Below are 17,094 nucleotides of genomic sequence, written 5' to 3'. Positions count from 1 at the left end.
CCATCCCTTCCGGGTGCCCGTCTTGGTTGGGGCCTGCTGAGTCTGATCCCTGCGTCTACTGTGGTAGCTTGGTGCTGCAGGGTATTCCGAGGTGCTGCGAGTCGGCCAGTTGTTGGGGTAGCGACTTTGTGTGTCAGCATGTCTGTGATATTCTTTTAATTCTTTTTTTTGTATTTATTTTTTTATAAATAGATTTAATTATTTATTTATTCTTATTTTTTAATATATGTTATTAATATCATTATTATTATGTATTTATTTATTTTATTTATTTATTTCCCCTACCTCAGGGGGGGGACTCGGCGGGGCGGTTGCTGGTTGTTCCATCTCCATCGTTGGGGTCCCTGCGGGTGGGGTGGGTGGTTCCCGTGGCCCCGTGCTGGGTGGTCCTGTGGCGGCCGGCTTGGGTGGGGTGGCCGTGGGCTGGCCTCGCCGCGCTCTCCGGGGTGGGGGGGCTCGTGGGGGCCCGGTTGCCGGTGGGGCGGGGGCGGTCTTCCCGTCCGGTTGCGGGGGGTCTCCGGGCCCCTCGGGCGGGGCGTCCCGCCTTTCTGTCCGTGTGGGGTGTGGTCTCTCGCTGGCTTGGGGTCTGGCTGCCCCCTGTTTTTCTTGTGCCTTGTCCTCTGCCGGGTGCGTCTGTCTGCGGCCTGCTGCTGGCCCTTGTGGGCGGCGTGGTGGGCCAGGCTCTGGGGTTCCTGTCGCTGTCCGGCTTGGCTGCGTGGGGGCGGTGGCCCCTGGTTCCCTGGGCACCGCACCTACTGTTTGTGGGATGGGCTCTCGGGGAGGCTGGGGCCGTACTCTGGCTCCCGCACACACTGGGAGTCAAATGTATTGTACATGCAAATTAACATATACTCACATACATACATACACACATACATACTGTAGGTACCTACGCTCCCACATACATATACAAATAAATACAGTACATATTTACACACTCAAAGTTCGTACATCCACACGCACATTCATTATACAAACATACTGTATACACATACTGTACATATACATTCACTGTAAAAACATACATATACACATACTGTACATATACACTCACTGTACAAACACACACATACACATACTACACATACATTCACTGTACAAACACACACATACATATACTGTACATATACATTCACTGTACAAACACACATACTGTATACACATACTGTACATATACATTCGCTGTACAAACACACACATACACATTCTATACATATACATTCACTATACAAACACACATATACACATACTGTACATATACGTTCACTGTACAAACACACATATACACATACTGTACATATACATTCACTGTACAAACACACACATACATATACTGTACATATACATTCACTGTACAAACACACATATACACATACTGTACATATACATTCACTGTACAAACACACATACTGTATACACACACTGTACATATACATTCGCTGTACAAACACACACATACACATTCTATACATATACATTCGCTGTACAAACACACATATACACATACTGTACATATACATTCACTGTACAAGCACACATATACACATACTGTACATATACATTCACTGTACAAGCACACATATACACTTACTGTACATATACATTCACTGTACAAGCACACATATACACATACTGTACATATACATTCACTGTACAAGCACACATATACACATACTGTACATATACATTCACTGTACAAGCACACATATACACATACTGTACATATACAAGTACATATGCACACATACACTCATGCACATAATTAAGTTTCATCAAACATATATTAACGTTGTTGCCCTAGGGTAAACTGGGTACAACACATGGCACACTGACAAAGCTTAACCTATTGTTACTATAACAATCTACAAGGTTAATGTAGGTTGCTTCTCTTTCTTCCCCTCCATTTTTCTGCATTCTTTCGTATCTGAAGTTATCATGACGTATATGTATTGTTGCATTTGAACAATTGTATTGTTGATAATAAAGGTAAAGTATTGGTATTGTTTTATTATCAATAGCACTATTTCTATTGGTATTCATATTGCTCCATTTTTAGTGTAATAATGCTCATTGTCATTTCTGTATTATTTTTTATTTTCGCTAACTGCTTATTTGCTATTACTTTTACCATCATATTTGTACATGTCGTATTTGCTGATGTTGCTCTGTTGTTGTTGTTGTTGTTGTTGTTGTTTTTGTCTCTCTGTCTAATCCCCCTCTTGTCCCCACAATTCCCCCCTCTGTCTTCCTTTTTCTCTCTTTCTATCCCCTCCTGCTCCGGCCCGGCTGCACCAAATGATAATATAAATACATTTAATAAAGTCAAAATACAAATAAGGCAACAAGAGAAGTATCCTACACTTCTCTTTTGTAAAGTAAATCTGAACAGCCGATATGGGCATCTACATCTGCTATATGATTTGCCTGAGAAGCTGGGCAGGACATTATAAAAAAAAACAAAAAAAACAAAAAAAAAACAGATGTAGTGACGAACTGTAGTTACTGACAGTGGTTTTCTGAAGTGTTCCTGAGCCCATTTAGTGATATCTTTAAAACACTGATGTCGCTTTTTGATGCAGTACCGCCTGAGGGATCGAAGGTCCATAATATCATCGCTTACGTGCAGTGATTTCTCCAGATTCTCTGAACCTTTTGATGATATTACGGAGCGTAGAAGGTGAAATCCCTAAATTCCTTGCAATAGCTTGTTGAGAAATGTTGTTCTTAAACTTTTCGAGAATTTACTCACACATTTGTTCACAAAGTGGTGAACCTCGCCCCATCCTTGTTTGTGAATGACTGAGCATTTCATGGAAGCTGCTTTTATACCCAATCATGGCACCCACCTGTTCCCAGTTAGCCTGTTCACCTGCGGAATGTTCCAAATAAGTGTTTGATGAGCATTCCTCAACTTTCTCAGTCTTTTTGCCACTTGTGCCAGCTTTTTTGAAACATGTTGCAGGCATCAAATTCCAAATGAGCTAATATTTAAAAAAAATAACAAAGTTTTCCAGTTTGAACGTTAAATATCTTGTCTTTGCAGTCTATTCAACTGAATATAAGTTGAAAAGGATTTGCAAATCATTGTATTCTGTTTTTATTTATGATTTACACAATGTTTCAACTTCACTGGTTTTGGGTTTTGTAATATAATCTATAAATAATTAATATGATTGGATATTAAAAGTAAGTGAAAGTTTGACTTCTACCTTGTTTACTTCCGTGACGACCTTCTTAAAGTTTTGTAATCAATCAGATATATTAAGCAGCTAAAATGTGCCAAACAGGGGTAAGTGTGGAGAGTGTTTTGCATCATTGCATTTCCCATCATGCTTTGTAATGGATGTAATTCAGATTTTTTTGGATGTTTTTTTTAATAATATCCACAAAGTTCAGTGAGCAGGTTGTGTTATGTGTGACCCTGTCTGTTGACATTGTGTGTTGGTTGGATTTTTTCATTGGATTTTTTTTTTGCACCATGACTAGGGAAGGTTGTTAGGTAAATACTGCAAAAAAACAAAAAGCAAAAAAAAATTAAAGGCCATTTACCCGAATTACTCATGTTGTCCGCTAGATGGCGACATAGTAGCAGCATCGTAATTGTCAGATTATTAAATGATAATGATAAATGGGTTATACTTGTATAGCGCTTTTCTACCTTCAAGGTACTCAAAGCGCTTTGACAGTATTTCCACATTCACCCATTCACACACACATTCACACACTGATGGAGGGAGCTGCCATGCAAGGCGCTACCAGCACCCATTAGGAGCAAGGGTGAAGTGTCTTGCCCAAGGACACAACGGACGTGACTAGGATGGTAGAAGGTGGGGATTGAACCCCAGTAACCAGCAACCATCCGATTGCTGGCACGGCCACTCTACCAACTTCGCCACGCCAGACAAATGCAATCTCCCTGTGGATAGAATAAAGTCTCGTGTACCAAATTAACAATGTCAGTGGGCTGCATTTGGCATGCGGGCCGAGGTTTGGACACCCCTGATTTAAAGATATTCTTCACATTCACAACCACTCCAATGTATGTCGGTGTAATTGACAACTTTATTGTCCTTGTCTTGGGAATATTAACTATGAAATTACTTTGGCGTCTCTGCTTCTTCTCACCTCTTGGATGAAATATTGGGGGTTCCAAGGAGTTTTGCTAGCAGCTCTCTGTTTGCCTTCGCTTCGCTGTCTCTCCTCCAGGCGGTGTTTGTGTTCCGTGGCTTCATCCATGTTCCCCGCCCGCAGAGATGCTGTCACCTGCTGCCAAACACGCCTGGACACAAATAACATAATCAATTGTCCAGGGAATACTTTAACACATCATCCTTAAAGGCCTACTGAAATGAATTGTTTTTATTTAAACGGGGATAGCAGATCTATTCTATGTGTCATACTTGATCATTTCGCGATATTGCCATATTTTTGCTGAAAGGATTTAGTATAGAACAACGACGATAAAGATTGCAACTTTTGGTATCTGATAAAAAAAAGGCTTGCACCTACCGGAAGTAGCGTGACGTAGTCAGTTGAACATATACGCAAAGTTCCCTATTGTTTACAATGATGGCCGCATGAAGTGAGAGAGATTCGGACCGAGAAAGCGACAATTTCCCCATTAATTTGAGCGAGGATGAAAGATTTGTGGATGAGTAAAGTGCAAGTGAAGGACTAGTGGGGAGTTGAAGCTATTCAGATAGGGAAGATGCTGTGAGAGCCGGGGGTGACCTGGTATTCAGCTGGGAATGACTACAACAGTAAATAAACACAAGACATATATATACTCTATTAGCCACAACACACCCAGGCTTATATTTAACATGCCACAAATTAATCCTGCATAAAAACACCTGCGTGTTTGTTATGCTAGCTCCTAGCTCCTCTGCTAGCTCCTAGCTCCATAGAACACGCCAATACAATTCAAACACCTGATCAACACACACAATCACTCAGCCCAAAAGACCGTTCACCTAACCCAAGGTTCATAAAGCTTATATATTTTTAAAAAGTTACGTACGTGACGCGCACGTACGGTACGGTACGTGTTATGCTAGCTCCTAGCTCCTATGCTAGCTCCTAGCTCCATAGAACACGCCAATACAATTCAAACACCTGATCAACACACACAATCACTCAGCCCAAAAGACCGTTCACCTAACCCAAGGTTCATAAAGCTTATATATTTAAAAAAAGTTACGTACATACGCAAAAAAAAGTTGCGCACATACGGTCAAGCGATCAAATGTTTAGAAGCCAAAGCTGCATACTCACAGTAGCACGTCTGCGTCTTTGTCATCCAAATCAAAGTAATCCTGGTAAGAGTCTGTGTTGTCCCAGTTCTCTACAGGCGTCTGTGTATCGAAGTCAAAAGTCCTCCTGGTTAGAGTCTCTGTTATCCGAGTTCTTCCATCTTGACTGCATCTTTCGGGAATGTAAACAAAGAAGCGCCGGCTGTGTACTGTTGTTGCTGACTACGTTCGAAAAATACGTCCATTTCGCACCGACAACTTTCTTCTTTGCTTGCTCAGCTTCCTTCTCCATAATGCAATGAACATGATTGAAACAGATTCACGAACACAAATGTCCAGAATACTGTGGAATTATGAAATGAAAACAGCTTTTTCGTATTGGCTTCAATGTGGAAGGCATACCCGTGTTCGCCGGTCTACGTCACACGCATACGTCATCCTCAGAGGCGTTTCGAACCAGAAGTTTAGCGGCAAATTTAAAATGTCACTTTATAAGTTAACCCGGCCGTATTGGCATGTGTTATAATGTTAAGATTTCATCATTGATATATAAACTATCAGACTGTGTGGTCGGTAGTAGTGGCTTTCAGTAGGCCTTTAATCTACATCCGGGGTGTCAAACTCGTTTTTATTGAAGACCACGTCACAAGAGGGTCGCTTGTAATGGTAAATTACAAGCGACAAAATTTAAATTAGTTTGCTTGTTGATAATTTGTTTGGTTTTATATTGTGTAGTTATATTTATATGGTAATTATTATTCTGTGACTGTAAATTGTTTGCTTGTTTTTTTATTGATGCTTTTATTTTTTTAAATTTTTTTTCTGTATTGTGTAGTTATAATTATATGCTTTTACTTGTAATTGTATTGAATTGTGGACCCCAGGAAGACTAGTGGGTTGTTGAGGCAACCAGCTAATGGGGATCCTTAATAAAAATCAAATCAAATCAAAATCAAATATATATGAATATAAATGTATTATTGCTTCATTACACAATTTGCATAGCCAACTCTTTTTTACTAAAAGATTGATGGTTAACGTCATTTGAAACCGTAAGTGAAGATGACGGGCAATCACATGCAGTACATTTCTCTGTTAAAATTGTCAAAACAACTTTATTCAGCCAGAAAGGGTTTTATTATTTCTGACTTTTTGCAGGTCACATAAAATGATGTGGCAGACCGCATGAAATAAAGCAAGGCAAACCCTATTTTATGCGGGGCAGCAGCCTAAGCAGAGAAGCCTAGACTTCCCTCTCCCCAGCTACTTAGTCCAGCTCCCACCGGGGGATACGGAGGTGTTTCCAGGCCAGCTGGGAGACATCAATCAAAGTTTATTTATATAGCCCTTAATCACAAGTGTCTCAAAGGGCTGCACAAGCCACAACGACATCCTCGACTCAGATCCCACATCGGGGCAAGAAAAAACTCAACCCAATTGGGACAATGAGAAACCTTGGAGGGGACCGCACCACCACCATCATCCCCATCTATTTTCTACCACTTGTCCCTTTCGGGGTCGCGGGGGGTGCTGGAGCCTATCTCAGCTGCAATCGGGCGGAAGGCGGGGTACACCCTGGACAAGTCGCCACCTCATCCCAGGGCCAACACAGATAGACAGACAATTAGTCAATTAGATCACAGGCAGATTGGACTGTTTCTTCAAGACAACTTATTAGCACCTTTTCCATCAATGTCCAGGAACTTTTAGTTCTTGGTAATCTGCAAACAGACCAAGTGGCTTAACATGTAACTTGGGTATTTTCGGGTAAACTTTTTGGACTGCCTCTTCCATTTCTTCCCCCGCAACAACCATCACTTTGCTGTCCATTCCACATTTCCAGTAGGCTTTTCTGAGATTCCATTTCATACAGGGGTGCACGATAATTATCGGGCCAATATGAGGAATTATGACGTCACACTGATGAATCCAAAAACATTAAAAAATAGCTATGACAACTGATTAAAAAAACCGCTCCCATGAGACAAGACTACCCGTACTGTACTGTAGGTGGGTTAGAATGAGGAAATCAGTCTTCATGAATTGATTAACGTGGACCCCGACTTAAACAAGTTGAAAAACGTATTCGGGTGTTACCATTTAGTGGTCAATTGTACGGAATATGTACTGTACTGTGCAATCTACTAATAAATCAATTAGAGCGGCAACTAACGATTAATTTGATAATCGATTAATCTGTTGATTATTACTTCGATTAATCGATTAATAATCGGATAAAAGAGACAAACTACATTTCTATCCTATCCGGTATTTTATTGAAAAAAAAACAGCATACTGGCACCATACTTATTTTGATTATTGTTTCTCAGCTGTTTGTTAATGTTGCAGTTAATAAATAAAGATTTATTAAAAAATAAAAATAAAGTTTAATTGAAAAAAAATTAAATAAAAAAAACTCTGCACATGCGCATAGCATAGATCCAACGAATCGATGACTAAATTAATCGGCAACTATTTTAATAATCGATTTTAATTGATTTAATCGATTAGTTGTTGCAGCCCTAAAATCAACCAATCAATTCTCCTATGCCTTGCTGTAAGTCTGTCATAAACTTCCCCTGAGCTTATTGCTTATTGCAAACAAACATGGCGTTGATCATGAAGGACTTTCAGAGGGAGATATTCTGCAAAGAAGGAATAAACATTGAGCTTCAACCTTATCGGGCACCTGAAACACCAGCATTGTCACAACAGACATGTTCCTCAGCAGATGCAGGAAGAGGTTTCTGTGCATGATTCCACTCACCCTGCACACCCTCATGGATCCTCTACCCTCAGAGGAGGCTACAAAACATTCGAAGACCACAATACTAAGAAACAGCTTCTTTCCGGAAGCTGTTGCCCTACAGCAGGGGTCACCAACGCGGTGCCCGCGGGCACCAGGTAGCCCGTAAGGACCAGATGAGTAGCCCGCTGGTCTGTTCTAAAAATAGCTCAAATAGCAGCACTTACCAGTGAGCTGCCTCGATTTTTTAAATTTTATTTATTTACTAGCAAGCTGGTCTCGCTTTGCCCGACATTTTTAATTCTAAAAGAGACAAAACTCAAATAGAATTTGAAAATCCAAGAAAATATTTTAAAGACTTGGTCTTCACTTGTTTGAATAAATTCATAATTTTTTTTACTTTGCTTCTTATAACTTTCAGAAAGACAATTTTAGAGAAAAAATACAACCTTAAAAATGATTTTAGGATTTTTAAACACATATACCTTTTTACCTTTTAAATTCCTTCCTCTTCTTTCCTGACAATTTAAATCAATGTTCAAGTAAATTAATTTTTTTATTGTAAAGAATAATAAATACATTTTGATTTAATTCTTCATTTTAGCTTCTGTTTTTTCGACGAAGAATATTTGTGAAATATTTCTTCAAACTTATTATGATTAAAATTCCCAAAAAATATTCTGGCAAATCTAGAAAATCTGTGGAATCAAATTTAAATCTTATTTCAAAGTCTTTTGAATTTCTTTTAACATTTTTGTTCTGGAAAATCTAGAAGAAATAATGATTTGTCTTTGTTAGAAATATAGCTTGGTCTAATTTGTTAAATATTCTAACAAAGTGCAGATTGGATTTTAACCTATTTAAAACATGTCATCAAAATTCTAAAATTAATCTTAATCAGGAAAATTTACTAATGATGTTCCATAAATTTTTATTTTTATTTTTTCAAAAAGATTCGAATTAGCTAGTTTTTCTCTTCTTTTTTTCGGTTGAATTTTGAATTTTAAAGAGTCGAAATTGAAGATAAACTATGTTTCAATATTTAATTGTCATTTTTTTCGTGTTTTCTCCTCTTTTAAACCGTTCAATTAAGTGTAAATATCATTAATTGTTAATAATAACATAGAGTTAAAGGTAAATTGAGCAAATTGGCTATTTGTGGCAATTTATTTAAGTATGTATCAAACTGGTAGCCCTTCGCATTAATCAGTACCCAAGAAGTAGCTCTTTGTTTCAAAAAGGTTGGGGACCCCTGCCCTACAGTATCACAACCTATTCTATTTTAGTGAATAATCATTTGTATTTATATTATGTTCCTATTAAACAACGTTATTTATAACCCATTTTATTTATATCCTATTCTTTTTAAGTTATTGTGTAGATGCTATTGTTCTTGTGATACTCATTAGGCTAAATCTGAGACCTCGGGTACTAAAGTCTGTGCCGTCTCCTCCTGTGTTGGTATGAAAATAAAGTTCCTTGAATCCTTGAACAAAGTTTTGAAAGCCTACATGAGAAAGCTAAGAATGAAAGACAAGAAAAAAAAAGAAAGCTGCTCACACAGCATTTGAAAAGTGCAAACGTTTGCCAGATACAACCCGAAAGCTAAAGCAATCCGTCATTTCGTCATGGAAACTATCATCAGAAACTTCTTTTTGTCCCCAGTTACTGTGGTCCAAATGTGTACTTCTGGGGTGAAATGTAGGTCAGTGGTTTGTAAGGCCTTCATGTTGTTGGATGCACTCTAGACAGATCCTCTCACAGACTCGGATCGGGTAACAGTCAGCTCTTGCATGAAGCGGCACAGCTAGACAATGCAAAATGTCACAGAGGAGCTCCACTGGATCTGGGTTCAAGAAACAAGCGGGCGTCATGGAAAAGGGTAAGAGTCAAAGGTGAATATACCTGAAATGGCCGCCAGTCAACCAAAAATCAGCCGTTCAACAATTGCACTACCAATGGTTTTGACAAACTACACATTTCATTTGACTACATATCTGTCACGACGACGTGGACTATGGCGCAGTTTCCTGCGTGGATTGCTTTCCCGAGATGCAAGAGAACTGGACTGGACATCGAATGAAGGTAGATACATGATTTAATTATTACTATGAAAAGAACCAACAACAAACGCGCACAAGGCGGAGATACAAACTTGACTATGAAACAAAAACTAGCACAAAGGCAAAACTATGGACGTGAAACAAATAAACACTTACTGTGACAAGAGCAAAACAAAAACTTACGTGGCATGGCATGAAGCATAAACTATCGAATAAACAGGGCAAGGTAATGACAATGTCGCCAGGACGACCAACAGAAAATGACAGGCTTAAATAACAGTGACATGATTGGCACCAGGTGCGTGAGTCCAAAACGTGAAACAGGTGCAACTAATGGGTTGTCATGGAAACAAAAACAAACAAGAGTGCACAAACAGGAACTAAAAAGGGTCCAAAAACCAAACAGAACCTAGCCAAACAAAACATGATCAAAAGACATGACAATATCTGCCTGACTCACCGTGACTCATTTGGTTCTTGCTTCTCTACTGGCCTGATCTTCTTTTTGATGACCGGCAGCTTGGAGGTATCAATAATCTTGCTTTCTCCGCTACTGTAGGTAAACTCAAGGACTCCATTCCACTCACCCTGCGCTTTGCACACAATGTTTCCTGTCCGATTGTGCTTTACTTCAGCGGTTACTCTGTAAAAAGACAGATTTGTTCAAACGAGTAACGCAAACATCATGAGCAAGCTTTCAAAGGGTCCACATATGCCAGGTACATTTACCTACCTGTGGACTTTCCCTCCATAGAAAGGTTTGGTGTGAAACGTGACTGTGGCTGAGTACCCCGTTTTGGCACAGCTAATTGTGACCTTCCCCCCCAGCTCCACCCAGGGCACAGCCAGAATAGAGCGGGCGTAGGCGCAAGGCAGTGTGAACACATAGTCTTCATTGTGCTCTGACAGATGCAGCACACCTGGGAGGAACAGGGCAGATATTGGGTTGATGGATACAGACTGGTTACTTGTTGGATAGAGATGTGGTAGATCAATGTTTTTCAACCTTTTTTGAGCCAAGGCACATTTTTTGCGTTGAAAAAATGCGGAGGCACACCACCAGCAGAAATAATTAAAAAACAAAACTCAGTTGACAGTAAAAAGTCGTTGTCGCAATTGTTGGATATAACTTTAAAGCATAACCAAGCATGCATCAATATAGCTCTTGTCTCAAAGTAGGTGTGCTGTCATGACCTGTCACATCACACCCTGACTTATTTGGACTTTTTTGCTGTTTTCCTGTGTGTAGTGTTTTACTTCTTGTCTTGCGCTCCTATTTTGGTGGCTTTTTCTCTTTTTTTGGTATTTCCCTGTAGCAGTTTCATGTCTTCCTTTGAGCGATATTTCCCCGCATCTACTTTGTTTTAGCAATCAAGAATATTTCAGTTGTTTTTATCCTTCTTTGTGGGGACATTGTCGATTGTCATGTCATGTTCGGATGAACTTTGTGGATGCCGTCTTTGCTCCACAGTAAGTCTTTGCTGTCGTCCAGCATTCTGTTTTTGTTTACTCTGTAGCCAGTTCAGTTTTAGTTTCGTTCTGCATAGCCTTCCCTAAGATTCAATGCCTTTCTTTTGGGCACTCACCTTTTGTTTATTTTTGGTTTAAGTATTAGATACCTTTTTACCTCCACGCTGCCTCCCGCTGTTTCCGACATCTACAAAGCAATTAGCTACCTGCTGCCACCTACTGATATGGAAGAGTATTACACGGTTACTCTGCCGAGCTCTAGACAGCACCGACACTCAACAACAACACATCGTTTGCAGACTATAATTACTGGTTTGCAAAAAATATTTTTAACCTAAATAGGTGAAATTAGATAATCTCCCATGGCACACCAGACTCTATCTCACGGCAAACTAGTGGTTGAAAAACACTGTAGTAGATGATCACACACTAAATGGTAGATTATGAGCCATCCATATAGGCTAATAAGAGGTGGGACAAGGATTAGGGTTAGGGTTCAACATATACCCTCTTCACTTAAGTACATCCTCCGCATCACACATAATACCATAAGGCTAGAAAATGTTTTAATAAAGTACCTTTAATACCTGTTACACCAGGCCGTGACATTATTTGGAGTTTGTTAGTACTTTCCTGTGTGTAGTGTTCTTGTTCCTGTCCTGCGCTTTTATTTTGTAGTTTTCACGCCTGCCTTTGAGCGCTAATCCCCGCACCAGTTTTCTGTTTGTAATCAGGACTATTTCAGTTGTGCGGAGGCTTTCTGTCTTTTTTTAAACTATCTTTTCTTAAACGTTGATTGTCATGTCATTTGTGATGAAGTGCTATATAAGTACATTTTGATTGGTTGATTGATTGAGTTGTGACAGACTTTTCAAGAGTTTATTTCTCCTTATTGCAGCCCTGACACTGATGTTGCTCTTCAAACAGACAACAGCACATTATATGACACTACTTTCTAATTTCAGTTTCCATAGCAGCACACTTCCTACTTCCGGCAACAAATGTGTGTTCCGACATCCGGAGACAACGCAAGTGTTTTCTAATCATGGCAGACTTGGTAACAGACAATGAATATTTTTGTACAAATGAGGATTCACAACCATCTCTTTTTGAAGCTGAATATACAGAGGATGCTGCTGCTTCTAGAAGCCAGCATGAAGGAAGAGTGAGACGTTGGACCAGACGTAAGCCGAGAGAATGAGGTGAAAGTGATTCGAAGGTGCAAAATGTGGAATTTGAAGCCATGCTATTTTGACATAAATGGAGTGCTTACCCAAATAAACCGGGAAAAATGTCCCCGGCCAGCTGGACCAGACAGACAACTGTCCATTAAGTGAGTCACACTTTATATTGATCATGCAGCACGTTGTGTGTTAGTACAACTACAGTACATACACTGCCTGGCTAGCTGTGTACAAACAAAACATGAAATAATACTTTACAGAAACTGTAATATGATTGTTCATGTTTTTCAGTTAGTACTGATTGGTGTCCTATCGCATTGTGTTGTGCATTACAAACTCAAACATGTTCCGTGTTGACGTAGAACCTAGCTTATCTCTTTCTGTAGCTAGCTTTTACTGCTAATACCGTAGCATGCCGATGTGTTAGTACGCTAGAAAAAGAGTTCCTCAGTGTTTGCCCTTACAATAATAATGTTTCTACAGTTTGGTTATTATACAGGTTACGGAACGTAAATGAAGTATTGTTGACGGTTTTTGAATGCATTTTTAAAGTGATTCAGAGGTAGCTAACATCAGCTGCATTGCTAGCTACCGAAAATGAGCCATTTTTTACATGTTAGAATGCAAAAAAAAAAAAAAAAAAAAATTTTTTTTGTTTTCTTCTCTGCTATAATGGTTGTTTAAGTGTACAAAAAGTCAAACAATAGAAGGTTATTGTTGTCCACACCATCTATGGAACGTGTGTCGCTTTGGAGTAAATGTACAATGTATATTTGACATCCCTCCATCAGTAAACTAATGTACACACGCCATGTTTTTACTGGAGTTAAAATACGTCCGAAGAGGGTCAATTCAGCTTGACCTCGATGACATCGCGATACAGAATTTTTGCAGACTGTCCGCCCCAAGACACATTTGGACTTCCATCAGGCATCGCTCCCCTCTTCCTCTCTGATGATTATGTAACAGCCAGCTGTCTAATGTCACATCTGTTACCCTAACACACACACACACACACACACACACACACACACGTTTAAATCAGTCAAGCACAAAGTGTACATGTATTGTTCAACACCATAAGCTGTCTAGCTTTACTTTTGTGCATGAATGACTGCATGCATTCATGCATGCATGCATGCTTGTTCGTCCTATATAGTACACACATTTCTTACCTTCTTGAGACCTACGAAAAATGTCTACCTCTTTAGGACCACCCTTTCTAGATATATAAAGATTTGTATTTACAACATTAATAATATATACATACTATGCAAATATAAAAAAGGATAGTTTTAGGTATTTTTCTTTTTAATTAGGGACCGCAATGTCCCTTTGGGACAGAGGACCCTATTGTATTTTGTGCGTTTAATTCTTTCTTTCTTTATTATTATACCGCCGCGTCTTTCAGCTGTAATTTGACCCCCTTAACATGCTTCAAAACTCACCGTATTTGACACACACATCAGGACTGGCGAAAATTGCGATCTAATAAAAAAAAACAAATCCTAAAACTCAAAATTGCGCTCTAGCGCCCCCTAGGAAAAAACACAGACAAAACTGCTTGTAACTTCCGGTAGGAATGTCGTAGAGACATGAAACAAAAACCTCTATGTAGGTCTGACTTAGACCTAGATTTCATACACTGACATCCTTCAGCAAAAATCTACAGGAAGTTTGCAATTCCCCCTTCTAAACAAAATTGTAGTAAAAACAGTGACTTTTGCCTCTTTGAGCTGTGATTTGACCCCCCTAACATGCTTCAAAACTCACCAAACTGGACACTCACATCAGGACTGGCAAAAATTGCGATCTAATAAAAAAAACCCAACCCCAAAACTCAAAATTGCGCTCTAGCGCCCCCTAGGAAGAAAACACAGACACACCTGCTCCTAGGAAGAAAACTCAGACAAAACTGCCTGTAACTTCCAGTAGGAATGTCGTAGAGACATGATAAAAGAAAAACCTCTATGTAGGTCTCACTTAGACCTACTTTTCATGTATTGACAACCCCCAGCTAAAATCAGCAGGAAGTTTGCAATTCCCCCTTCATAACAAAAGTTTTGTAAAAACCTGTCACCTTTTTTCAAAAATGATCTCCTCTGAGCGCGTTTGTCGTGTCGGCTTCAAACTAGCACAGGAGAGAGATTGAACCCTTCTGATTAAAAGTTGACGAAAGAGTTTTAATTAGTGCTCCGGTTTGGATTTTATGTGCCGTCAAAGTCGGTCCCGTCCATCGCTGCTTGCAGCTTTAATTTTTTGTTTGTAATTGGTTTTTAATATTCATTATTTACTTCAAGTTATCACAGTATGTCTCTATATATATTTAAAAAAAAAAAATTCTAATACATTTTGGCCAAAGGGGGTGCATTTCACTTTCTTACACACACTTGTTATTTCATATGCACTTTTAAAATCGACACACAGTCAATTTGAAAAATCCCTCCTTTTTGGGACCACCCTAATTTTGATAGATTTCACCACCAGGGGTGCAAATGAGACATTCTCTATTAGATGCAATGGATTTATGTCCTAACTTGTTACTTTTCCCTGTTGATGTCTCAAGAAGGGTAGAAATACAAGAATAGAAGAACACACACACACACACACACACACACACACACACACGCACACACACACGCTCATTAAAATAAAACACATACAGTATTGTGCTTTTGAACTATATGAAATAAAGAACTATGAGGCTCATATCGATCACATGTATTAACTGTGATCGATATGTGACTGTTGTGCTGTTGACAATGTAACAATATCAACACAATATTTAAACAATTCCCTTTTTATTGTATTACATACGATTGTTTGAGCAAATCTGTCATTCTTTTATACAAATTCTTGATTTATTTGTATGTCACATTTTTATATTTATACATTTTATTTGTATATATTTTCAAATCTCAAAGATATATTACAAATACACGTTTATTTATACAAATTATTTATTTATTTGCATATCGCATTTGTATTTGTATATTTACTAATATATGCATATGTATTAATATCATATTGATATATATAAGTTGATGTGAGACAATTCTACTTCCATAGAAAAGAGGTTGAGCAAAGTACTTCTGTGTGGAAATAATAGAAATATTTTCTTACCTTCTCCAACCATTGAAACTCCAACAGACATGCCCATGAACTTGCTCCTGGTCCAGACGTAAGTATTGACACACATCCTCTTCTCCTTGCACTCACAGTAAAAGCCTGACACAGGCGGGTGGTGGGACACCTGTTCAGCCACAAACCGAACCTGGTAAAACTCGGGTGGGGTTTTTCCGCCGCCTACTGGGAGCCTCTGTGAGGAGTTTGGAGTGGTCGACGTGAAGCAGCCGCTTTCTCTGAGAGATCGAACGTGGTCCGGGGGCACATGCCAAGTGCAATGGAATGTCTCCCCCAGGATGGGGTTGTAGGGCTTCTTGGCCACCGCCCCTTTGCGGCCCTCGTGGAAGGCGGTGAGGTAGTACTCGACAAAGCGGACCATGCGCTCCTCCGGCGTTGAGCCAGCCGTGATGGAGAGGAACAAGTCGGGGTGAGCCATGAAGTTGGCGTACATCTCGAGTAGGGAGCGCTTCTCCAGTATGAACGTTGGGAGCACAACCTGCGAGGAGAGAAGATCCACTTTTATTTTCTTATTCAGGCATGAATATTAAATCCAATTAACCTCCTATAACAAACGGAAAGACTTGCTGTTGAAAAGGACATTTCCAAATGAAAATGTTTTTTCCTCAGCATCTACAAGGATGATGTTGGTATTCAAGTAAAGACTTTGATGGTTAGTGTGTAGACCCGGGGTCCCTAAACTACAGCGAGCAGGCCAAACACCGGCCGCCAGCGTCCACAATCTGGGCCCCAGCAATTTTATTTTATTTTTAAAAAAAAGTTTTGTTTGAAATCTGTCCCATCTCGCCGCTCAGGCAAATCCTATTGTTGATGTAGATCAGAGGTGTCCAAACTTTTTCCACTGAGGGCCGCACACGGAAAAATTAAAGCATGCGGGGGCCATTTTGAAATTTTTCATTTTCAAACCGTAACAAAATATATGGATTTGTTTTTTGTTTTTTGAACCTTCAGGGCTCTCGGGGACCATAAAGGGTCTAAGTCATTAAAATGTTAAAAACAAGTCAAATTATTATTGTATTTTTTTAATTAACGCTTACAATAAATCTCTACAATATATCAACTTCAGGTTGAGGTAAAGTTAAAAAAAAACAAAAATGTTTTATGCATTTTCTGTCAAACACAACTTTGTGTTTTATAATAAAACAATAATAATGAAATATGCAGTATTTCCCCCAATGCCCAAAACATTCCGAAAGCAATATTTGATGAAGTAATTAGAGCCTTAAAAAGATCAA

General features: G+C 39.3%; 1 protein-coding gene across 4 annotated transcripts in view; it reads right to left on the bottom strand.

Annotated features, from left to right (window-relative positions):
- Window positions 1–17,094, bottom strand: part of LOC133635521 (oxysterol-binding protein-related protein 10-like) — a 60,008-nt gene that overhangs the window by 2,349 nt on the left and 40,565 nt on the right. For all 4 annotated transcript variants that reach the window (XM_062028708.1, XM_062028709.1, XM_062028710.1 and 1 more), the window contains 4 exons: window positions 15,839–16,337; window positions 10,795–10,981; window positions 10,522–10,704; window positions 4,126–4,279 (listed from right to left, as the gene is read on the bottom strand). In XM_062028708.1, coding sequence (XP_061884692.1) covers window positions 4,126–4,279; window positions 10,522–10,704; window positions 10,795–10,981; window positions 15,839–16,337 — 1,023 coding nt within the window. The remainder of the gene's footprint in view (window positions 1–4,125; window positions 4,280–10,521; window positions 10,705–10,794; window positions 10,982–15,838; window positions 16,338–17,094) is intronic.

This window comes from Entelurus aequoreus, linkage group LG20 (genome assembly GCF_033978785.1).
Source record: "Entelurus aequoreus isolate RoL-2023_Sb linkage group LG20, RoL_Eaeq_v1.1, whole genome shotgun sequence".
Lineage (NCBI taxonomy): Eukaryota > Metazoa > Chordata > Actinopteri > Syngnathiformes > Syngnathidae > Entelurus > Entelurus aequoreus.
The sequence above is the reverse complement of the archived record's forward strand: the minus strand, read 5'-3'. Positions and strand labels throughout refer to the sequence as shown.